This window comes from Plectrocnemia conspersa, unplaced genomic scaffold (genome assembly GCF_051122295.1).
Source record: "Plectrocnemia conspersa isolate PC_06_02 unplaced genomic scaffold, ASM5112229v1 ptg000008l, whole genome shotgun sequence".
In the NCBI taxonomy this organism is placed as follows: Eukaryota; Metazoa; Arthropoda; class Insecta; order Trichoptera; family Polycentropodidae; genus Plectrocnemia; species Plectrocnemia conspersa.
In genome coordinates, this window is record NW_028277172.1 from 9,661,165 (window position 1) to 9,688,269 (window position 27,105).

General features: G+C 30.2%; 1 protein-coding gene across 1 annotated transcript; it reads left to right on the forward strand.

The window, feature by feature from the left end:
- LOC148232914 (maltase A1-like) lies at nt 1-27,105 on the forward strand. The gene is made up of 9 exons (XM_088190692.1): nt 1-176; nt 233-953; nt 1,020-1,206; nt 1,264-1,472; nt 1,542-1,784; nt 1,855-1,995; nt 2,061-2,106; nt 19,321-19,388; nt 26,973-27,105. Exons 1-9 carry the CDS (start codon nt 32-34, stop codon nt 27,103-27,105), a joined length of 1,893 nt encoding a protein of 630 aa, XP_088046818.1. The 5' UTR covers nt 1-31.

Below are 27,105 nucleotides of genomic sequence, written 5' to 3' on the forward strand. Positions count from 1 at the left end.
CTTATATGTTTTGTTATTAAAAAAAAAGATCATGCTATTGAAAATTACTTTGATAGCACTATACGTGACATGTGCAGTTTGTCAGCAGCTTGAATGGTGGCAGAAAACACCGATTTATCAGATCTATCCAAGGTCTTTTAAAGATTCTAATGGAGATGGTGTGGGAGATCTAAAAGGTCAGTGTGTAATTGATTTAAAAAAATAGAACAACCTCAAACAAATTATATTTTAGGCATAACCAATTACATGGAACATTTCGTCGACGCTGGTATCAAAGCGTTTTGGATATCTCCTATATACAAAAGTCCTATGATTGATTTCGGATATGATATAGCAGATTTCAGAGCCATAGATGAAACTTTTGGAACGATGAAAGACTTTGATGATTTGATAGCCAAATCTAAACAATTAGGCATCAAAGTCATATTAGATTTTGTCCCGAATCACGCCAGTACCGATTCAGACTACTTCAAGTTATCTGTAAACAAGACTAAAGGATACGAAGACTTCTTTATATGGGACGATGGTCTTCAAGATCCCAATAATGCAAGTGCTAGATTGCCACCTAGCAATTGGGTCAGTCAGTTCTTGGGAAGTGCATGGGAATGGAACGCGCAAAGAAATCAATATTATCTCCATCAATTTTCTGTAAGTCAAGCCGATTTGAACTATCGAAACCCATTAGTGGTCGAAGAGATGAAGAGCGTGATCAGATTTTGGTTAAATAAAGGTGTAGATGGGTTTAGGATTGACGCTTTGCCTTATATGTTTGAATCTGTCAAAATTAATGGACGATACCCTGACGATCCTTTAAGCAACACTCCTGGAATTGGACCTGGACAATTAGGATACACGATTCCTATTTATTCTAAAGATCGTTCTGAAACTTATGATATGGTTAGTGAATGGAAGAAGCTTTTAAATGAATATACTGATAAAGATGGAAATTACAGGTTTGTTTGTATATTAATATTTTAATTTCAGAAGCAAAATTATTGTAATAATATTTAAATTAACAGATTGATGATGACTGAAGCGTATGCTAACAAAACGTTCACTCTAAAATATTATGAAGCTGGAAGTGACATACCGTTCAACTTCAATTTTATCGATAAAGTGGATAATAAATCTACAGCTCAAGATTTTATTATCGCTACAAAGGATTGGTTAGATTATGTGCCTAAAGGAAAGACTGCTAATTGGGTGGTAAGTGTCTATAAAAAAATGGTGTATTAAAAAAATCTTAATATTTATTAATTGTAGTTAAGCAATCACGATAATCCAAGGATGGGTACCCGATTTGGACCAAGATTGATTGATGGTCTGACAATGTTCCAAATGATGCTACCAGGAGTCGCTGTTACGTATCAAGGAGATGAAATAGGAATGATTAATGGTTTCGTTAGCTACAAAGATACTGTAGATGTATCTGGATGTAATGCTGGTCCTAATGATTATGAAAAATATTCAAGGTTATTCTTTAAAATTAAAATAATAAGTAAATTCTATTTTACTTATCATAAATGTATATACTTTTATAGAGATCCTTGCAGAACGCCATTCCAATGGTCAAACGGAACAAACGCCGGATTTTCGACTGCCAATAAGACTTGGTTACCAGTAGCAGAAAATTACATGACTCTTAATTTAATGATGGAAAAAAGTCAGCCGAAGAGTACTTACAGGCTTTATCAAGAACTGACAAAGTTAAGAGATTCACCTGCATTTTTGCAAGGTGATCATGAATTAAGGGTGCTCGAAAAATATTCAATTGGATTATCAAGGTAGTAATATATATGTTTATTTGTATATAATTTTAAAATATTTAATATAATATATAAAATTATCATTAAGGACTGTAAAAAATGGAATTTCTTACTATTTCGCATTTAATATGGGATCTAGTACTATAGAAGTCAGCATGATGTCTTTTGAAGGAATTAATAGGACAATGAATGTACTATTAACTAACACTGCATCTTTTCGGCAAAAAGAGTAAGTATTATATATTAATTTACTCTTTAATAAATTGAATATATTAAAAAATATTATATTTTCAGTGCTGAGGAAGATGTGAAGCACCTGAACTTGGCTAGTGGAGAGGCAGTAATCTTGTATAAGAAAAAATAATGCATTTTTATGTATAATATAAATTATCAACTAACCTTACAAAATATATGTGTTGTATGAGAGAATGAATTATTTATTATCTCGAACGTTAGCGTTTTATATGTAGATTGCGATTTATATGAATTTTCTGGAATTCTAAATGAAGCTCATAAGTACGTACCATTAAAAAGCAAAGCGTTTGAACGCTATTGATGTCAAAAAAATTCCTCTTCTCTTTGCGTTTCGAAAAATTCCTTTATCTTATTGCGGGCGATGATAAAAAATTCCACGGTAAAATTTTGTATACGCGTACATTTTTAAACCATCGGTATTATACATGTTGTATTTTTTAATAAAATAATTAAACTAATTTTAATGTTAATAAAAATTTTAAGTGTTTAAATCAAAAAGTGACCCGCATATTTTTATATTGTCTATAATAGCAACCATTTTGCAAAAAGCTTAAAGAATATATACAGCCTTTATTAATATAAAATAGCACCTAAATAAATATGCTTTATCCTGATAATTTTGTGTTTTACATAATATATATTTTGAACAACCCTTTTTAGTTTATTATTAAATTCTCTCGCAGATGGTCATAGACAATTTATGCAATACTACAATTTTTCATTCTAGATAACCTGCTTTTTATTGCTTAAATATTTGACAAATTCTATACCGGTTATGTAAGTGCAATTCAAAACCATTAACATCTGCGATGCAAATCATGCTTTGATTTCTCGCAAAGTACCAAGAAGGTCATGTTTAAATTAATCAGTTACAAAAATAAATTGAAAGGTTTAGTATTATGATGTACTATTTATGCGACCCTCGCACTTGAATTTGATTCTTACCACTGTAAAATTAATAATATAAGCAAAGTTCATTATTTCTTTCTTATATTTTTTAAGCTGAAGCATTCTGTTTGCCGTTTAAAGGGCACTTATGTTTGTTGTTTGAAATAAAATGTATGGACCCTGCTTTCAGAAATATCAAAAGTCAGCTCTAAAAATGAGAGAATTTTAAATAATGGTGTTACAAAACCTTATTTTCCTGAGTAGTTGTCATGAACCTGGGAGTTCATATTAGTGAATAATATTAATATATAGTTTAAATAGATTATCACAGACTATATTTTGCTAGATTTTATTAAGTTCATGTCGTATATATTAAATTTAAAAAAAATCAGCAATTGAAGAATATCATATATATATATTTATATATAATAAAAATGTTTTAGTTTATTATATACTACCTAGACTTTTATGTATAATAGTCAAATAAAAAGTGTAGATATTTAACCCTTGAATGATTACTTATGCCGAGCAAAACTCATCTAAATTAATATGTGAACGTATAGTTCTAGCTTAAATAACACATATTTTATACTATGAAGTTAGATGGCTTTCAAAACAAATGGTATTCAATCGTATGTACAAGCTATTTTATGAGTTATTACTTTCCTTTATCAAAAAAAATTGAACAAATTTTAGAAAAAAATCTCCAGCAATGAAACCTTATGTGCTAAATAGCTTATCTAGCAGATATCTTTAAGCATTTAAATAGCTAAAATAATAACACGTAAAATAAAAAATACTGATTTCTTCTGATAAATGCATTTGCGCATTTAATCACAAGATTTTCATGTGGAAAATTGTTTTTTATGTGGAAATTTGAAAATGTTTTAGTTGACAATGCAGCATATGAAAAAGTTGTTTCTCCTATTTTAGATCAATTAAAAGCTTAAGAAAAAAAAAATTAATTATTTTGTATATATAACAGTTGACACTTACACTAGCTTAGAAATCCATTCATTGAAGTAACTTATGTTAACTCACAATTTATTATCAAGGAAGAAAAAGACCTGACAAAGCATGACCGTACTTTGAAGTTAAAATTCAATTAATTTCCTACAATGTATTCTTTTGGCTCAAGTGTGAATACAAGCAAGTTTATAAATGTATTATTACAATTCAACCATATAAATACATGTCTAAGCTAGGCTTTCCAGTTTTTACTACAAATAAAAACAAAAATTGAAATGTCTGTTAAGAGTTAGAGGAACAACGTGGTCTTTGTGTCCACTATTAGCTGGCCACACACGGGCGGATCTGCCCGTCGGATTTGTCCGAAACGGATGTCCGACGGACAAATCCGCCAGTGTGTGGGGTTAAAACTGTCGGACAGATCCGTCTGTTGTCTGTCCGTTGTCCGTGCTCAAAACGAACGGATCGGACACGGACAAACAGATCTGAGCAGAGATCGCGCTCGCGTAAACGACCATTTACAGTGATTTTTGTTAAAATTTGTCCCTTAAATAATTTTATGACCCGGGCATATATTAATTTGCGCCAAAGTTGCCGCCAACGTCTAAATTTTTTTAAAGTTTTATTAACTTATGACTCATTTCTATTACATTACTATACAATAGAAAAAAAGTATATAAATATAAGATGCACTTAGACTCTGGATACGTAAATATTACATATATAAATACATAATAAAAAATATAATTTTAATTATACTAAAATTAAAGTTATTATCATTATTGAAAATGTATAAAAAGATCAAGATATATACATATATGTATGTATATATTATTATTATTAATAAATGTCATTTAAATTTAGAATTTACTTTAAGCACTATATAAATTTAACTTTTCTTCTACAATACTCCAAGTAGAGCTCATATGGCATCTCAGCTTCAATAAAATTGAAAGCCAATCAGATAAAATTGATTCTTTTTCTGACATTCTTCGATAGAGAGTTAAATATGGTTAACAGTATCGATGTGAAATATGGTTTACAATATCGATGGAAATATGCATGTTTTTTAGGCAGCACTCGGCTCTTGTCAATTGAAAGGTAATTAAAATGTATCGCAATGGTGTTATCCTCACCCGATGGTTTACGGTGTTTTTTGTTTGTCCCTTAAGTGATTTTATGACTCGGGCCTTTGCTAATTTGCGCCAGAGTTGCCGCCAACGTCTAAAATAAGATTTTGGCGATGTTTTATTACTTTATGACCCATAGCAAAAAAAACGGTCAAGTGAAAGATTTCTATTACATCACTATACAATAGAAAAAATAATATAAAATAAAAATGCACTTGTATGATATAAGTATCGACTCTTGATGCTCTTGATAAGTATTTATGTATATATGCGTAAATACTATAATATATATAGTAATATATAATAAAATATATAGTTTTAATTAGATTAAAATTCAAGTTATTATCACTATTGAATATGTATGAAAAGATCAAGATATATAGATACACATATATGTATGAATATTTGTATTTATAATTAATATTAATAAATGTCATTTAAATTTAGAATTTATTTTAAGCACTATATAAATTTAACTTTTCTTGCTTTTATCTTCGACAATCATCCAAGATTAATATGGTTTACAGTATCGAAGGAATTGTGCATATTTTTAGGCAGCCTTCGGCTCTCCGCTTTTGTCAATTAAAAGGTAATTAAAATGTATCGCAATTGTGTTATTCGCACCCGATGGTTTACAGTATTTTTTGTTAAAATTTGCCCCTTAAGTGATTTTATGACCTGGGCCATTTCCACTCGCCTTTATTAATTTGTGGCAAAGTTGCCGCCATCGGTATGTTTATTGTCTAATATATCTAAATAAGGTTTTATTACTTTATGACCCATCGGTCACATAATATTGTTACCGTTGAAAATGTAATTTTTGCCATTTTTTTTATCAAAGACAGTAAAACATCATATATTGTAAACAAAATTTCACATAAAAACACGTAAATCTTGTGTCCGATAAGAATTTGTCCGAGCTCGTACAAATTGCGTCTGTGGCCAAGCTCGGACAAATCCGTCAGATGTCCGACGGGCAAATCCGTACGTGTGTGACCCCAAATAAAATAAATATGAAAAAAAAAAAATCTGAGCTTTCTCACCAAATTTTATAATTAAATATATTTGTAATAAACTCTGTACATTAATAACAAAACGTATTTTTTTTCATTTAATAATTCAATAGTAAATTTAAATCTATATTGATCGAAATTGTTTTAAAATAGTCTGATGATTAGAGGTTCTTCACTCCAAATAAAGTCGGCTTTGGGGTTAATCACCGCACTTAATTAATTACTACATTCAGAAAACATCTAAAAACATAAAAACTATTTTTTTAGTGAAATACGTTTCAGAAAAGAAATAAGCCTAGTTTTTATAATCGAGTTGTTAATTAATATTAATCGGTACTTTAAAATATATAATGTGTTGTATAATGTTAATCAAAAATAAGCTAAAATACGTAAATTTAATTTAACAACCAGTTTTATAAATTTTTATCTTTCAATTCCAGATGACGAAAAATTTATTACATGTTTAATATATTATTTACATTTATTATTCTATAATGTGTTATTTTTGGAATTGTATAAAGATACAACTTTTATTTATTTAGTGAAAAAATTAAACTTTTATACTATTTATACAAAGTTTTTCTTATTGCACCGTCTTCAAGATTATTTATGATTTATACACATGAAAAAAAAATATGCAAAATGGGTTCTGAGAATTCTAACGCCTTTACACAAACAGCAAAGAATGGAATCATCTCAAATATTTTTGAGTTGGGTAATGTGAATTGAAAAACATATTTGACCGATTTTAACTGTTGATAAAATTGTTTATGTTTGTCGTTCTTATTCCAAGTCAAAAACATTGATTTATGTGTTAAATTTAGTCATAAACAAGATTAGATATATATTTTTTGTAAGTTTCACGAGAAAATTTTTAAATTGCTCATTTGCTTAAAAAAAATATTGTGACAAAAATAACTGGTTAATATATTGCTTATATGTATTTTTTTAATAAAATAATAATAATAAAATTAATAATTAAAAATATTGTCAGCTTGTTATACATGGATTACAAACAGTAGTTTTCTACATATTTTTTGCTTTATTTAAATGCATTAAATTAAAATGTGATTTAAATAAAAGATTTCGTAAAGAAGCAATGCATAATTTATAATTTTTACAAAACTATTTAACAACATTGCAAAACATATGATACCACCATAATAGTCAACGTAATTGGCTTTTCAAAAAATTCAGATACTTTATTTCTAGACAAAATGTATACACAATGAGTAGTAGATTGGTTTTAAAAAATAAAACAATAATAACAAAACGCAAAATTGCAAAAGGGAAGATGTACCAAGTGCCTTACGTTTCCCGTTTCAAGAAGCTCTCTCGGGAAAAGAGCGAGTGCGAGCTTTTGTTCGACCGCTTATCGGTCTTAATTAAGCGAAAAGCGAGAGAAAAACTTTCAAAGTGCACATAAAATCATTTTATTCAGTCTCGTGAGAATGTGCATAAAATGTTTTATTTTTTTAGAACCAAAAAATTGTTAACAAATCCTATATTTAGCCAGAGAAAAAATTATTTTTATATTTCTTAAAATAGTTTAACGATTATATAAGGCAATAATAAGTGTATGTATTAGATAGTATATACTTATGAATTAAATAAGTATATGTAGCCCAGCTGTTTCACCTGCATTAAGTCCATGTTGCACTTGACATTAGACAATGTTATTATTTTTATCTGATAGTCTAATCATATTTTTCTATACATGCCTTTTGACATTATGACACGATTTACATCAACAAAAAGTGCAGCAACCACCTCTGAATTAATCAAAATATGAATACTATATTTAATATTTTTTATAATAAATTATAGCACCTATCGTCTCTCAAAGTCGAAATAATACTTTTATTTAATAAATTAAAAGTAAAATATTTTTATTTACATATATTAAAACATTTATCAAGATGTTTGGATCTGTCTTGTATGCATGGTAGTATTATAGTTGCATTATAAATGGTAATAAACAGAAATGTTTTATTTCTTAACATCCGGTTAATTTTGCACAGACATGAAAACGCGTCACGTTTGCGAGTAAATGCCCGATGTTTAGTTATATTATACCATGCTTATATATCCACAGCTCGTATGTCTCGACTTATCGGATTTTATTTAGGCACTTTGGCCGTGAATGGGCCCCCGCACGCAGTGGTCCCTCTCCCAATGAAATATTCTTTATGGCGCCACAAGCCTCTCGGTCGGCCCGTATTTCTTGAACAGTTTCCTCGCCTCATACAAAATATACGGCACACTTGACCTAAAAAGTTGCATATTTTAAAGTACGGCCCCGAGGGTCTTGACGTGTTGACGTACACGTTGCGGCTGTTTGCGTACACTTGAATTTGACAGGACCTCATTCTGGGCCCTTTCACTCCCTCGGCGATATATTTAGGCCCCGAAGAAATTTCAAAAGCTATACACAACGGCGCCAGGCGGACCCAACAAATTATAAACGGCAATAAATAATTTCAAAGTGTCTATACATATGTATGAAAACACGATTTTGATAGTTAATATTTAAAATAAATATTTTTTAAAGATTAATTTTATTAATCGATAAATAATTAATAATATACAATATGCTACCTTGAAATTTAGAAAGCTTACAAAATACAAAAAATATTATTAAGACTGAAAAGTGATTCAAAAACTAAAAGTACAATAGTAACAAGTAAATAATTAACGTGCTGTATATAAATTAACGATCGGATAATTGTGACAATTCGACAAACGATCAAGTATTTTTTTCATTACGCTTCTATCCACGGATCAGATAAGGCAATAGTGTTCAATCTGAATAGTGTTTTTGCCATAAAAACTAAGTGAAAATGCGAATAACAATAGCTATTATCTGTGCGAAGTAAAAAAATCTCCGATGATGCTAAGAGTATCTTGGCGAAATATAAAGAGAATGAAACTTAAAAAGAAAAAACGTAATTTCAAACACATAAATGATACATATCGCGTAAGAATTAAATAACAATATTGAATACACAATTATTGAATAACACAACAATAAGTTTTTGCGTATTTTTATATCCAGAATTGAACTTGAAGAATTGTTTCTATTTATATAAAAGGTTTGTGTTATTTTGTGTTATGTTATAAAAATAGGTTAACGTTTAAATATTATTCTTTAAATAATCTGGCACAATCTTTAAAGGTAATTTAAACTTAACTGTATTATTTAAATAAAAAAAAATACAGTTATGGTTTGAATAGCAAATTTTATAATTGTTTAAAGTAGCGTTGCTTATTTATTTATCTGCTAAATCTCAAAGAGTAGTATTGATTCAGTATGTGTATATACAATTAGTTGGAGTTAAGGTACAATTAAATATCTATGCAATATTTGTTCATATGTATTATTATAAACTCAAAAATATAAATTTATATAAGAACAATATATTATTTACATATCAGTAACAGAAAATTAAACACAAAAAAGCTTTAGTTATGTAATAAATTAAATAAATTTGTACTTCTTCTTTGTCAATATTATATATGTAAGGTAAAAAAAAGGTTTAAAGGCAACGTATAGCTGCACATGATAATATATTTATGGAACGTGTTTTCAAAATGGAAATATTTTTTATTAGAAAGCTCACTAATTCACATCTGTTGTCGGGTTTAAATCAGCATTTTCGTTCTTCCATACCAGAGTTACACAGAAAAAATCTGCCAAATAAGAATAAAACGATTTTAAGCACCGTCGTCGTGTTAAGCTCGATTTTTCGCATAATAATTTTCCAGAATTTCATATGTGAGGTACCGCATAAAGGCACGTTCCGAAAAAAAGTTCTCGTATGCGCGCTGCGAAGACGTCGAACAATCGATCAAGGATGCTGGGCATATTTTTGGCATTATTATTTTCTCGGTACCCTTAAAAGCCGCAAGCAGAGGGTCACATGCTTTTTTTTCTTCCTTTCTCTTTGAGAGAGAGAGAGAAGAGCTCGCCCCCTAAAGACACGCGTGCACCGAATGCGGAGGCCGCAAAATCTTGTCCCACCCTTTACGGTTTTATTCATGACTACAGACGTAATCTCGGTAAAGGCGCCCAACTTGCTTCTTCTTTGACGTCATATTTTTTTCTTTGGTCCACTTTGAACTTCCGATTATGGGGAGGTTAAGCCAGGCCGAGTACAAAGTGCCCGGTGCCATGGGCTCTCTTGTGTGACAGACCAACGAACTGACCTATCGATCAAGTCTTGGCAAATTATTTCCTGCCACTCGATACATTCCATAATACAGGTTGGCTAAAAAATTTTAAATCGTTACAAAAAAATATGTCAGGTTATTTGGTTATGGGATTATAGGAAATTTTTACTTTGCTACTTTAGCTATTTATTATGGAGTAGAAAAATACTAAATTACTTGTTAAGTTGACCCCGTATATTCTGAATCTTGTAAGGCACTGTTCTACTGTTACTAATCTTCTGTCTTTCACCAAAATGGTGTCAAAATCTATCGATGCAAAAATTCAAGTAGACGTTGCACACTTATATTAAAAAAGCCTTCGACAAAGTATGTCATTGGTTATTGGTAAAAAAAATGTCTGACCTCGGTTGCTCGGATGATTTATCTCGGTTATTCTCAAGTTATTTGAGCGATTGTGAACAGTTTGTTACCTATTACGATTGCCGAAAAAATATTTCAAGCCTACAAGGGTTTTTCTAGGGTCTTCTCCTCTGATTCTTGTGTTATTTATTATTGTCATAAACACAACAGTTGTGAATTCAAATTTAAAATCGTTAAAAGAATTAGACCTGTTGCGGATTTTTCATTCTACAGAGTAATTTATTTTCTCTACGGTGATTGCTATTAGAGTATTCCTATGATCTTTTCGATTGTGTTGTTTTAGCTAATATACGGTTAGGTTAATGGGAGTTATGTTCTAATTTACCAACCCTATTATTCCCTAAGTCCTTAATCAATCATTACTGATTTGGAGTGCAGTTGTTTCAATCAGATGTCTATCTTTTTAAGAAGTGTATTTTTCTTGGGTTGCATTAATCCAGCAACAATGGTATTGTAAATACCTGCTATCTTTTATTTGGTAATTGTCAAATATATTTAAAAACATGCACTTTTTTTGTTTTCTTTTTTGCTCTTCAAAATAGATTTTGTTTAAGCGTTATTTTTTTATAAGAATATACATTGTTGGTCCATTATGCTATATTCCTTTTAGAAAAATAAATTAAAAATAAATTAATGGATTTTGTACAACTTAATTGTAAAGCGATGTATCATATATATTAACTTTTTAAAAGCACATCATTACCTACATATACATAAAAGCTAAGGTCAAACGGGTTTTTTTATATGCACGTTCTCTATTTATGACATCGATTCTTCCGTACAACGCGCGCCATTTAACCCTTTCAGCGCCGGCGGTCGCGTGAAGATTTTTTGTCAAATTTATTATCGGCAGTTAAAACGACCGCAATGAATTGCCGCGGTCGCTCGTAAACTCTCAGACGGTTTTCGGGGTTGCTTTTTTTCGAATTGCGGTTTTTTTCTCGACGGGAAACAGGAAGTTAGTTGTATGAGCGATAGGGAAACCCCGAAGCAAACACGACCCCACACTAGCACGTGAGAGAGGTTAAGTTATTTTATGAACACACGGCGGACCGCCGGCGTGGCGTAAAATTGTACGTCAAAACCTTAATGGTTTACTATGAGATATTTTAAAGATAGTAATATACGCAGCGACCCCGGAACGTTTATCCTGTGATGTACGACGACGTATATTTTCATTGGTAAAATAAATCACAGTGCTTTTATAATAGTTTTCTAAGTAATATAAACACAAATCACTGAGAACAAAGTCAAACTATTAAGATGCTGCATAAATATTTTTTTAAATCAGGTCGAACAGCGTTTTTTTATATTTTGAAAACAAATTTATCTGTAAAAATTTGATTAAATATTTTAATTTTATAATATAGAATAAATGCTATACATCGTGCCATTCAAGATCATTATTTATAAGATACGATTACATAAAATCAGGATATTTGTAATGTGCTACTAAATGCTTTGAACTGTGCTATGAAAATATAAAAAAGATAATTTGTAGATTTTGAGGGATGCTTTGTACAAATTACGCACATAGGCATAATTTTATATAAATTTATCTATTTTTTTGTGAAAATATATTAGTTTTAATAAATATATTTTTTATTTTTTTAATATTTACCGGCTCTTTAAAAATCTGAAAGGCTCTTGCAATAGGAGCATACTCAAGCAACGATGTACGAAAAGGCTTTTGATACAGTATGGCATGATGGATTAATGTATAAACTTTTAAAATATGGAACTCCCTATTACATTATTCACATGTTACGGTCTTACCTGAAGAATCGAAGCTATGTTGTTTCGCTAAATAATTCATTTTCGACGCCGCGTAAAATACCAGCTGGTGTTCCTCAAGGAAGTATACTTGGCCCGTTTCTCTTCATTCTATATACTAATGATATTCCAATGTTAAAAAATACTAAGCTCTCAATGTACGCTGACGACACCGCAATCCTTACTAGTTCTTATGGTCTTAAACCTATTGCAGTCAAACTTCAAAAATCCCTTGAAAACTTAAAAAAATATTTTATGAAATGGAGAATTAAAATTAATCAAGACAAAACAGAAGCTATAATATTTACTAAACGTAGACAACCCTTACCCGCACCCATTAAAAGTGAACAAGGGCATAACATTGAATGAAGAGCGAGCGTTAAATACCTGGGTATACACCTGGACTCCAGACTAAAATTCAATAAACATAAAACTGAACTCCGGTCGAAAGGGCTCGGCGCCATTGCGGCTCTAAAATCAATATTTAATAGAAAAAGTGCGCTTACAATAAAAAATAAAATTCTAGTCTATAGACAATTAATCAGACCTGTTTTAACTTACGCTTGTTCAGTGTGGAGTAACGCGAGTAATAGTAATTTTAATAAACTTCAAGTAATTCAAAATAAAGCCATAAAAATAATTTATAATACACCGTTTTATACTAACCTTAAAAAACTCCACACCAAACATTTAATTCCTACTATTAAAGAATACTGTTATTATCAAACCGAAAAATACCATAAAAAATCTCGCGAGACCACGCAAACCCACTAATTTCAAGAATCGTTGATTACGACAAAGCAAAACTTAAATTTAAATACAAACATAAAATGCCTAAGCACATAATGCTTTGATGCAGTTAAGCTCATCGCAGTGTCATCAGTTTCAGGTCTACAGGGCTAGGTTTATTTACCTTTGTATGTGTTTTATTTTGTATATTATGTATTTTGTATAATTTGTTTTTCTCATCTGCTTCATTCTTTTCCAAATTTTTTTTTTTTTTTTTTGGATTTTTTAAATTTGTAAAAGGTTTTATGTATTTTTCCTTAAATTTAGTATACTCTCGTATAATTTATAATTCTTTTTTATGTTATTGTATAACTTAACAATTTGTAAACAATGTAAATGGTTATGAACCAGTATTGTGCATTTAATATATCTGTATGCTATTTTACCTATGTCTATTTAAGAAATAAACTTTTATAAAAAAAAAAAAAGCAACGATGTACTGGTCGCAACGATCAAGAATAAGGGATGCAACTTCGACTCAAAAGGTCAGTACAAAGCTTGTATTCAAAAGTCACTGAGCATTGACGGGTTGTAGAGACTAACTTAATAACTTTAAAAAGAGATTTATTGAGTAAACGCTACGTCTATAATGCAATGAATAGGTCCTAGAATCTCAACCGTTTGTATGCCACGGACTCCGTACGAAGCTCTATCGAGTCGTAACCGTATTGCCACGAGCTTCCTACGAAGCTCTCGCAAAAAATTGCATTAATGCTTTGAAATAATGTTACAAGACTTTAGGTATATAGAGCCATTTATATACTTTAAGGCTAATTGCTATGTTAATAAAACCTTGGCGATACTGAAACACGATCAATTGCCATTCGACCAAATCCACAGCTACTCTGTAAAGAGAGTTAATTTGTACGAATACTTTAAGACACTATTAGGTCATCAGCATATTCATAAGTAATATTTCATTTTCATAAATGCCGCATGTATTTCATTAATAAAGAACAAAAAGAGTAGAGGACACAAACTGGAACCCTGTGATATTCTAGAAGAATCAAAATACTCATTGGAACAAAGATTGCCATAGCTCATATACTGACGGCGGTGACTTAAATAGCTCGAAAAAAATATAACAAAACCGTTCTAAAACCCAAAATTACTTAACTAGTGGAACGATACAGTGATTTAAAAAAAATAGCCTCTCTTTTTTTCACTGCGGTTACCTAATCTGATATGTCGTGTTATTTCCGTAGTTTCTCTATTTCCGACTTCTGCATTGAAATCATCTATAATCATATTATTGTTGATAATTTAGTGACTAATTATATTTTTGTGATTTTTAATGAGAGACACTACAGAAATAATAATGTTTTATCATCTACAATATTATATTTTAGGCATTGTTAAGTGTTCCTCCTAAAAAAAATTAAACTGAAAGCTGGGTCAATTTAATTTGGGACCGCACCTTTAGATGCGACCTACATATTATACTATTATTTTATTACTTCTGATAATTTGCATATAATTTTATATGATAACAATTCGGGAAAACAAACAAACCAATTTGTTCTTGAAACAATGAAAATCTGGTTAACTTTCGCATACAATTTCGCTGCGGTGCTCAACCTTTTCATGGCGCCGATCGTAAAAATGCAGAGACAACGTGCGCGGGGCGACACCGCTTATTAAAGTTTCATGGCAGCTCGCGGCTTTATAAATAAAAACGGCGGCGAGCACTAACTGTAAATTAGAACAAGAATAGTCCTTCGGTTAACATTATTAAAGGTAGCCAATGACCGTACGTAACCAGCGAGTTTAGTTACACGAGTAATCTAACACCACATTTGAAAGCTATGCGATAAAACTTTCATGTGAGTTTATTATTTTATGTTGATATAATAAATAAAAAATGCAATATAATAAATATAGGGGTACATAAAAATACAAAGATAATAAATTTAAAATATAAAAATATTGTGAAACATATAAGACAAGTGACGACAAAAAGTGGAATATGCAAACCCGAGTTTTAAGTGTTCAGTTATAGTGTTGCAAAATAAATAAAAATAAAATTACAACAGTAACACAAAATTTTTTCATATATGTAGTGTTTCGTATCAAAAACTATTTTTCGGAAAGTTATTACAAAATTCCATATAACAGTCATGCCATACTGTGTCGAAAGCCTTTTCTATATCTAACATACTCTTTTTCATAAATGAATGATGAATGAATGAGACAATTTATGGACCTGTATTGTATTATGTATACTGCACAAATTATTATAAATGTATATCAACACATACGTACATTCAAATAAAATGTCATAACCTGATTAAATATTTCTAGAAATAGCCTACCGTTAATAACCCTTATGTCCTCTGTATTTAACGATTTCTAACCACATGTGTACAACCAAAAAAATGGCCTATAATTTTAAGCTTCACAATAATATACCTAGACTACAAAACTACTTTTAGGAATCATAAAAACTATAACATTTTAAGAGACAGAAAATTTAAGTTTTTAATAATCCTTGTGATTTCAGACGAATTATTGATTTATTGAACACGATTTTTATTGAGGCTTAAATTATTCACTACTTTATTTGATTAACAACTTTATGAAAATAAAAATAAATATTCGTAATTTAAAATTGTTGATAAAATCATAAAAATGTTTAAAAAAATATAAATAAATATTAATACCCAACTAATGTATTTTTTGTCTTATATAATATAAGTATATAACAGTAATCATAATATTTGATTTCTTGTGAGTTTCCTTCATAAATTATTAAGTGGCAGAGCCACTCTTATAAGCAGCCATTATCGTCTCCGATCATCTCACTGCGTAAGTACGTCACGCCCGGGGCGAACGTGAGCCATTTTGAATTTTTCAACAATGCGCAAGACCTCGTCGGCAATTTAGCGCAGGAAAATTGAAAAATCGCTGACTAGGAATCGGGTCGGCCGTGCTTCAACATAAATAAGAAACAATTCTGTACGTATGTATGTTATCGACAAGTTTCTTTATGTAAATGTTCGCTTGCTTCGTGAGCAATATGTATATATTACGGTTGAATTTATTATTTAAATTAAAAAAAATATAGTGATTTACACCACGGTGCGTCACCCTCAGCAACTCAGCAAATATTTTATTTTAGTGTAAGCGAGTTTGTAGAAAATCCGAATGACTTGTGCAAGAGTAGCGTTCTTAAGGGCTGACGTACTCGCTGCGATGGACAAGAGAAGGGACGCGATCGCGAGTTTCTAAGGCACTTGCCAATCATAGACGGATTTTCAACGCCGCCTCTTAACAACTTTAAAACGTGCTTTATTGAGTAGACGCTACGTCGAGAATGCAATGAATTAAATCTTAACGCTCCTAGCAAAAAGTCACTATAAAAAATCACAAAAACGACCCGTATTCTATATTTACAAATGACAGATAGTCAGGAATACAAATTCGTGACTATAGCTAATAACAGTTGCTATAAGATTTTCCAAACTATTTGCATTGCGTAGATTTCATCGGTTTGAACTGCTTCAATTTTCTACTCGCTTCTACTTCCGAACACCCTTCGAACACATCAGGAAAGAATGAAAGCAATCTAAGGCAAAGGGAAACGACGGCGTGTAGTAGGTCGGGCTATCGATCCGATAAGCTCATGTATGTTGCAGTGCTTCAATTACTTTCAACATGGTCCGACCTGAGTGGGCCCGGCCGCTATGATGCGGCCATAAAACCGCCACCCAACCCAACCGACCCCGCACTGCTACGACCCTAATGCTGTGACTCTATATTGCCAGGGTGGTTTTAAACTTTGAAGCCGCTAAAACACAGGATAAGTGGCGCCGCGCTCAACCCGAACCGGGAAAATCGCTTAACTGTGTGTCTACATGCTGTATATAGTATTTCATACGGATGCTGCTCTAATTCAATCGCCGGTTAAATAAGTTATGAGTGGTATTCGCGACGAACGATTTACTTGTAGGATGTGAAAATTATGTTATGTGGGAAGAAGTACACTAAAAGTATCCGTTCAAAGTGTAACATATCCGGTTATCGTATGATATCAGATCCTTTCAAATAAAGTACTTGGTTTTAATGGGACAAAGCGGCTCTAGTAAATATCTGGGTTATTATTTATAGCTTTTAAGGGGATTATAAATAATAAATTATAATAGTACAAAGTACAAGTACAATATGTTTTTTTACTCAGACATTAATTTTTAGTCCTAAGGGGTGTTCCTTAACAGGCAAAATAGAAGCTGAAAAATCTGGTAAGAGTTTATTTTATTAAGCCTATATAGAAAACCACATAAAAATGGAAACGTAGCTGCTGTTCTCGCTGGAGTGTCTAGTGATGTAATCTAACGATGATGCTAGACTATTCTCGGATACATGCACAAAATATGTTAACCGGCATAAAAGTTAAACTTAAAAATTTCCCACTTTTGGTGATCGTTAACAAAGGGAAAAAATAACAATAGTATTTTTTGCGAAGGAAAGAAACCACTGTCTATTGCGCATCCTTTTAAAACACAGAATAGTTTTCTCTCTCTACAGAAACAGTTCAATCTAATTTGCACCCAATTTCCAATTCAAACTCTCTGCTTATTAAAAGTGGGTTAGAAATAAATAGTATCTAATAATACGAATAATTTTAGTTGGACATCTGTGCTATATGGTTTATGTAGTTTTGCTATAATACTTAGGGGTAACTAAATGAAACGCTTTTAGTCATGTTTTATTTATTCATTATTATTGTTTGCATATAATTCCTATACTGACTACAAAGTGTAATCGCCTCTTATAAGTGGAAGTTCAATAACTGAACATAAAAGTTTTAGAACCTCAGCTGATTTGGTTTATAACTTGATCATTTTTTGCAATCCTGATTGCAATAATTCGCATGAATAATTATGTGAAGCATTTTTGTCTCTGTAAAACATTTAATTCAGTGGCTTTCTTTTACTTATTATATATTAATTAGCATATATCATTTTGAAGTTTATTTAACATTTAACTATGAATATGAATTACGGTGACTTGTTTCAGTTTAAGGCAAAATTTCTTAGGTGTGCTTAAATTTAATTAATAGCTCGTTTGTCAGAGTTGTTAATTATTGGTCTTAGTAACCATACCAATTAAGAGAACTACTTTTTTACAGCGAACTTTATTTAATTTTGAACATAAATATTTAATTAATTTATTACGATAAAAGATTAGCATAAATAGTTAGTCAACTTTTCACATCTATTAAGTGTTGTTTTTGGTAAACTGAAGGACCGTCTATCTTGTTAATAAATACTGTATATATAAAAATTATGGAAAAAAATATTTAATAGTGAAAGTTTTTTAAATTGGTGAACAGAAAAACTGTAAGCCATCTAGTATTTTTTGCTCCGTTGCTTTAAATTTCACGTTTAATATACAAGGTATCTGAAATATTAAAAAATAAATTTAGCATGCTCAAGATTGTGAAAGTCTTAAAATATTATTTAAGCATGATTAATTAATTCATTATAGTTTTTTTCATCATCTATTATATAAATAAATTACAAATTTAATCGTATTTTTAGAAGTACCTTTATAATATGATTTGCATTATTAAAACTCAATATTTGGAGATATTTGTCAGCAAATACACTCTTTATAGAATTGATTATTGTGTACCTATGTACGTGAATAATATATTACATTTCAAATTGCCATTCTTTCGAACGATATTGAAACAAGAATATCCATCGACGTTCTGCGCCTTATTATGTACGTCAATCTTTCGTTATGATTAAAAACTGAATATGAAAGACGCGAGAAATAAAAAATATATTGCAGATTGAGAAATGGGCAGGGATGCGGGGGAGGGGAGGGACGTAAGTGAAGGGAATTCCAATAATCATAAATAAAAAAAGCTGTCACGTACAAGCCCGACATCTGAGCGGGCACCATGAAGTGGCGGAGAAGGGAAGAAGGAAGAATGAAATAAAAGAAGAAGTGAAGGAAAAAAAACAAATAAAAGTTGGAATGGTTGTAAAATGGTTTGTGCCACTCGCAGGTGGCGGAGACAATAAAAGTTGTGAAGATACAAACGTCCTTATGAGTTGCGTCAATACAACGGAGCCGAAATACTTGTGTAGTGGGACGTTTATCGTCGATTGGTAAATTTTAACGCTGTGCTTTGCGCAGATGAATAAAATAAGGATGAATCTTGTGAGTGATAAAGGAGCGAACAACGCTTCGTTCGGCGTCGAGAGGTATTGAACTGAAAATCCGATGACAAAGTTGAAACGAAGCGTATTAGATTATATTAACGGGTGGGTGATACGAGAGTTAAGGTATCTTGTGGATAACCTCATTTTTTTAAAGTTAAATTAAATTTAAAAATCCATTAAAATGTAAAAGTAAATAAAATTAAATGAGTGCTTATTAACCACTAACTTTACATTTCTGGGCTTTAGATTTAATAAATAATTTATAAAAAATAATGCTTTAAACTATTTTAATAATTAAAAATCTATTGATTGTATCAATTCGTGTAATTTGATTCTATTCACACCACCTATAAATGTTTAAACTTTTATTATTGCTATCCCTAATCACAAAATGCTAAGATTGCAGTATCATCTACAAATACAGCTGTATTTTTTTTTCAACATCTAGTAAAACACTGTTATATTTTGAGTAGAGTAAAGGGCCCATATAATAAATTTAACTTATGATATTTAAAACAAATTAAAAACAAAGTAAAAATAAACCCATTCCCATGATGTACTATATGCTGAAAAAATAATTTACTAATCAAAAGGTTAAGGCAGAAACTTAAATAAAAATTACTTTTTATGATTTGACTAAGCACATTTCATTGTATCTACGCGGTAAAATATGCTAGCGATCAATTGTTGGCTATAAATCGTTTATGCGATCAATAGCGGCGGTAAACTGCTTGCAATCAATTGGTGGCGGTAAATTTTTCTAGACCCATTAAAAACAGTTGTAGTTTTGAGAATATATGTTTGTTATAAATATTGACTTTTAAAAAAATATAACAATAATTAGCAAATCTTATTTTATCATCAAATCATTGTAAATACTTAATGAGTCAGAGTAAATAAATTTTCTTCATCTCGACCAAGCGTCAACTTTCATTCAAAATTTACTTTCGGCAAGAACTTTTATCGGAAACTTTTACACCGGATTAAGACATCGCACTTTAAAGATCAAGAAAACAACCGTTGTATTTTCACGTCAACTTACTCATGTCGTCAAAGAAATAATAATAATTTATAACTAAGCAACTGCCTTTTAAAAAAAAATAAGCGCATGACCGCTGGTCAGGACATAGTCATCGCTTTCAATAATGTCTTCGGTAATATTAAAATAAAATACTGCGTGCACCAAAACATTTTTTTAAGCAAAACATTGTATGCTTATCTAAAGCCTGTTCTATTATATTTATATTGTTTTATTAATAGATTCTTTATCAGGTCACGATATCTAAAAGTTAAATAAATAAAATAGTTGATTCAGAAATACCAAATGTCGGTCAACGATCAACTACTGCCTATAAGAAAGTACAAAAATACATACACCGTCACACACAAAACATAAAACTTTGTTCAAAACATCGATGCTACGATGCATAATTGAAGACTAGCTATAATTGCACTGAAATTTCCATTCGGACCGCTACAAAGGCAAAGTTTGCAAGTAAATAGGTCGACCATTAAACATGTATACCGATTTTGCATTGTCGGCGTATGAAAATTGCAAAGCCCTTGTTGCAATACAATTCAATAATATTATAATCCGCACACGTGCGATAGAAAAACGTCATTTCATTATTTACGCGCAACGCGCGCGTTTCCCACGAGCAAGAAAAGCGGGCGGTCGCGCGAGGGGGGCGCGAATATTTATACACTTTTCGGCGGATACAGGAGCGGCGCACGTGACTGCTTTCGTCCTTTTGGGAAATTCGTTAGGTTCCTTTTGTAAAGTGCGAAACGGCCTTAACGACCCGAACGAAACTCTCCTTCGGGATATACCTTGTGTCGCCCGGGGGGACGTGGCTAGTCACGTGCCATTGAAGTAGTGATATCCATTTATTACAATCGCTCCCCCACGTGTTGCAGTGATTTTTTTCTGCTGGTCCTACCCGGATTTAATGTCATATAATAATACGTATAATATATGATAAAAATGTATTGTATACGAAGGGTATTCAGTAAAAATAGAAGCGATTTTTTACTTGGTTGGCAAGACAACCGTTTCTTCAAAGTTAATGTTAACAACGATTCAGTAGAAGCAGTGACGTCAATTTAATATGCAGTGTGTTGTTCCTTAATTGAGGCGGAAAGTGCGACTATAATTCATCGATTATTTGTTTCTATAAAAATATAGAGTATAAGAAATCAAGTCTATTGTAAGAACCGAACTCACGGCCTTTATATTATTAGTCTTTTTTATGGACCACGCTTATGAATAGCAACCGTACAAAGATTCTAATTATGTTTAAGTAGTATATCTTTCTGTACCGTCTCTGCTTAAGCTACTTATTGTCCCAAAACTTTAAGTGTACTCATGATCACTCTTTGTTAATTTAATTAGATTTTTTAAATAAAAATTTAAGTTTACAACCTTAAAAAAATTTACGTTTAAAATAAAACCATAAAACTCAGTTCTAAAATGTTAAATCTGTACCATATAATATTTGTACTGTCTAAGCAAAATAAATTCAAAATAATAGATTAAAAAAAAACACAATATCCTTTCAGGAAAATCTAATCAGAGTGTAATCTACAAAAATGCACAAAGAATATCATAAACAAAACTCTATATGGCACGCGCTCTGGACATACATAATTTTTATATTACATCACAATGTTTTGATGATTTATTTAACAGCAATACATAACACACCAGTTACAAAAAAAAAGCACTATCTGCTCCAACACTTGTAGTGATTTATGAACGCAAATGGTTCGTTGTCGCAATTTAAAATGCTTCAGATAGTAGCTTTGAATTTCGCAAATTATCGCATTTTACTTCATTTACAGCAATAAACATTGATTTATTACAACGCACAATAGTAATAACACACCACGAATAATTGATAATGTTGCGAATGGACTTGTGTTCTTTTTTTATCCGGATGTAAAGTGAACACTAAAATATATAGTACAAATTATACCATAATAGTTATGCTTTGTATAGTATTATTTAGTTGCATTATCTGCCCTATCAGCGATTCAACGTGGTCGTATTAAATTTTTGAATAGGGTCGTTGGGCTGTAAGATCAACTCACGTGCTCTGGCTATTCATAAACTATTGACGAATATTGGACGGTATTGATTTACCAAACCGGGTGGGATTGCTAGTAAACGGAGAGAGGTCTTTGAATAAATAATAAGATAATAGCACAAAATAGCCTACGTACACAAGGAGAAACGGGAATAAGTTAGAAAGATAAGAATCACTATCCAACTTATACATATATAAGTAGTAAATACATTTAATAACATACATTATTATTCTGTCTGTATTTTCTTAATATAATATTTGATGTACAAAATAATTGCAATATACATGAAACCAAAATATCATTTTATCTGCATAGTAATCAAATTAGTAAAATTAATTTCTTTATATTAATGAGATATTAAGAATATACAATGAATAAAATAAGCTTGCAAATATAAAAATTTCAAGTAAATAAGCATAATTTGATAATGTGTATTTTAATTTATAATTGATGTTTTTTCGTATAGAGTATGTTACTCACTGCTTTTAAATTTCATTTAACAAGAAATGTGTGAATTTTAGTATATTTTAAAGAGAATTACATGTAATATATAATTGAAAATAGTTTATTTAAAAATCATAAAACTTTTTTGCTAATTTAATAATACACTTAAAAACATCATATTAGCTATTGCCTCATTCGTTTATTACCGTTTTTCAGTTAAAACATTCAAAAATTATTATTAACTCGACCTGCGAAAATTACTCGAAAATACATAAATTTATTAGTTTATCGAATCATGTATGCGAAATTTGTAATATGTAAAAGATTATGGTCCTTTTAATCTTAGATACAGAAAAAGTTTTCGATACGGTATGGCATGAGGGTTCGATTTACAAACTGTACAAATATAAGACTTTCGACTAACTGCTACACTTAATACGCTTATACCTAAAAAAAATAATAGAAGAAGTAGTAATCCAACAATAAAAGGAATTTATTCCTTCTCAAAACATAATATGTGAACAACAATCGGGATTCAGAGAAAAGCATTCCACTGAAACTGCATTACAAGTAGTGATAAAGGATTGGCTGTTGGCTAAGGATACAAACAAAATCATTGGAGCAGTTTTCTTGGATTTCAAGAGAGCCTTCGAAACAAAAGACAGAAAAATAATGTTAAAGAAATTGGAGATTATAGGTATAAGTGATATAGTTTTAAGATGGTTTAATAATTACTTATATAAAAGAAAACAAAAAGTTAAAATAAATAATGTATATTCTGAAGAGAAATTAGTGTCTTATGGAGTACCACAAGGGTCTAAATTGGGACCATTGTTATTTGTTTTGTATATTAATGATATAGTTAATAACGTAAAAAAATGTAAAATTCATCTATTTGCAGATGACACATTAATGTATTGCATAGGTGATAACATTAAAGAAATTGTAAATAATTTAAATAATTAATTAAGTATATTAGAAATATAGTTAAAGAATAATGTACTTAAATTAAATGAGAATAAAACTAAATGTATGTTTATTAATTATAAAAATGTGTGACATAATAGTACCAAAATAGTAATAAATAACTCTAGTATAGAAATAGTGGATAATATAAAATATTTAGGAGTAATTGTTGATACAAAATTAAATTTTAAAGAACATTGTAATTACATATTAAAAAAAATAGTAGAAAAATAGGTTTATTATCTAGATTAAGAAATATATTAAGTATAAATACAAAAAAAATAATTTACAATAGTATAATATTGCCCCATTTTAATTATTGTGCAACACTATTAAATATGTTAAATAAATTAGATAAACAAATGTTGCAAAAATTACAAAATAGGGCAATGAGAGTAATCTTAAATAAAAATAGATTAACTAATTGTAAAAGTATGATTGATAGATTAGAATGGTTGAATGTTCAAGAAATATTGCTTATGAATGTTTTAGTATTTATATATAAGTTAGAAAATAATATGTTACCAGAATATTTTAATAAGTATTTAATAAGAAATAAAGATGTACATAAATATAATACTAGAAATAGAGAAAATTTAAAGATAATTAAGTATAAGAAAACGAGTACGGCTAGGGGAGTTATGTACGGAAGTTTTGATTTATATAATAGTCTTCCAAGAGAAATCCGAAACAGCAAAAATATAACGGGTTTCATAAATGGAATAAAAAAACATCTTCGTACATATAGAAATAAATTATAATATTAAGACTTTATTATTGTATATTTTTATTTTTTCTTTCTGTTATGTATTTTTTATATATTTTTTATATATGTTTACTAAATTTGTTAGATGTAAGGATTAGCTATTAAGCTAAATAAATTAATAAATTAATAATAATAATAATACCTGAAAAGTTAATACTATGTTGTTCCACTAATTAATGAACACTCAATACCGCGTCAAAGTCTAGGTGAAATTTTTCAGGGAAGTTTGATAGGGTTGTTTCTCTTTATCTTGAATATGTACGATATCCCAAAATTAAAAAAAAATACGCTTTTACGTTATACCCTGACGATACAGTTATTTTAACGAGTACATACGGTTTTAAACCAACCGAGAATAAATTACAAAAATATTTATTCAATTTTGGTTGATATTTCGAGAGGTAAAAAATTAAAATCAACGAGAATAAAACCAATTCAATTTTATTTACAAAACAAGCTTTGCCACCGCTTTTCCAAATTAAACAGGAAAGTAACGGTAAATATAAATCTAGCGTTTGATATCCGGACTCCAATACTAAATATATTTAACACATTTTAATACTTTGCTTTTAAATGTTTGCCAACATTGTGGATATTTAATAGAAAGAACGCGCTTACTACACAAAAAATCATGATATATTATACAAACAACTATTTAGATATTCCATACCATATTTCTGTCAGGTGTGATTCAGTAATAATATTTTTTACTGAATGGCAAGTCATCCAAATAAATCAATTCAAATAAGAAATAAGATGCAAGAGATACATACTTTAATCAAGATCAATTTTCTGAAACTGCTAATCAAGGAATAATTTAATAAAAAGGGCCTTTCATGGTTGTGTTTTATATCCAAATTCATCGTCTAACCGAATTTTATAAATTATATTGGTTAATCTGTTTCTCTGTGCTGTGTGAGTGTTTCAAAGAGTGACTCGATTCTTTCAGATACATTCGAAAATGTCGGTATTGTAAAAAAGTCATTTTGATAAAACAAACATTGATTGGGAAAGCAAAAGTCCTTACTAACACGTTAAAGATTATATATGTATTTTAAAAACTTTTCTATATTAAATATTTTGCTATATATTTCCCTTTGCTTTTTGTAGCAAAATTTAATAATCTTTTAGAGGGGTCAAATCTTAGCTTTTTTTTGGTAATGTATGTCGTGCCTTCTTTCAACTTTTGATCTTTTAACACCTACCTTTTATAAGATGTATATTTTTATAACATGTTTTTTTCTATTTTTGATCATTTCAAAAATAATATTTTTATCATAATTCAATAAAAATCATTTTATTAAAGCTATATCTACAATACTTTTAATTTACATGGCTATATGTATTCGATTACAATATAGTGCTACTTGTGACTATTGGTTCTAGTACATCCGTGACTTTTTGTACGTGATTCATTATCTAACACTAATGTTCTCACATTCGAAAGAATATTAAGGTCGCCTCGGATCACTATTTTTTTGTAAAGGCCCTTTTTTTTATCAAACTCTCAAACATGTCCATAGAACTGTTCTACCCCATTGATACTGAAAGGTTTAACGCTACTTTGCTTTATTTTGACTCCTAGATTTTTACATTGTTTAGATATAAATATTGACAAAAAAAAATACTTTTTTTTCAAATTTAAATTTGTGTACTGTTTTAAATAAAATAATCTCATGCAACACATCGCATGCTTGATCTTCTTAAAGTCAAGTTATGAAATATTTACCCAAAATACCATAGCATAAATTTCGATAGCAGAGTTACACTTCTTGGGGCTGCGACTACCCGGATTATGGTAACTCGAAAATGCTTCTTTCATGGATCTAGACAAAGGACAATCAAAGTCTATATTTATACAAATGCTGACAATTCAATATAACGTGGTTAGCATATACACAAACTACAAGGATTGCCAATTATAATTGCTGCACTTACAATTTATAAAAATAATTAAACAAAAATATAACATGTTTTTGCCCAAAAACATCGCATAGTCCTGACAGTCTAAAATAAAAGCATCTCCTTTATATCTTAAAGACACTAGTTTTCAAAATACACAAGTGGAGCTACGTTATTACCTACAAAGACAACTCTAAAAAAACTAAGAAAACAGTTGCTTTCCGTTTCACATCAAACCTGATCCAGCTAACTTAAATCACAGACTTAAATCTAAAAATTTAACCCGATCTTAAAATAATATTAAGACAACAAACGTAGACGAGATTTTAATAAAGAGATTTTTGCGAACCTAGCAGCCATCGAGAAAAGCGCCTGGATTTGTACAAACCCTTGCAACGTACATAGTGGGGATATGGCGTTCTTGCACAATCTTGTATATAACGTGGTACAAAACCATTTAGGCACACTCAACTCCACTACGCCTCGACGCTAGGACTACGAGCTTACACCTCACCTCCTGTTGAGCATCACGTCCAGGACACGCACTCTAGAAGAGGTAGCGACGACTTCAAGAAAGACATACCGATTCAATAA

Bases quoted from the DNA above. Each gene is read 5' to 3' on its own strand.
- LOC148232914 (XM_088190692.1), top strand. From the start codon at position 32: ATGCTATTGAAAATTACTTTGATAGCACTATACGTGACATGTGCAGTT. The intron at 954-1,019 runs GTTTGTTTGTAT...TTAAATTAACAG, and splicing joins GATAAAGATGGAAATTACAG to ATTGATGATGACTGAAGCGT. The intron at 2,107-19,320 runs GTAATCTTGTAT...TGCTTTGCGCAG, and splicing joins ACTTGGCTAGTGGAGAGGCA to ATGAATAAAATAAGGATGAA.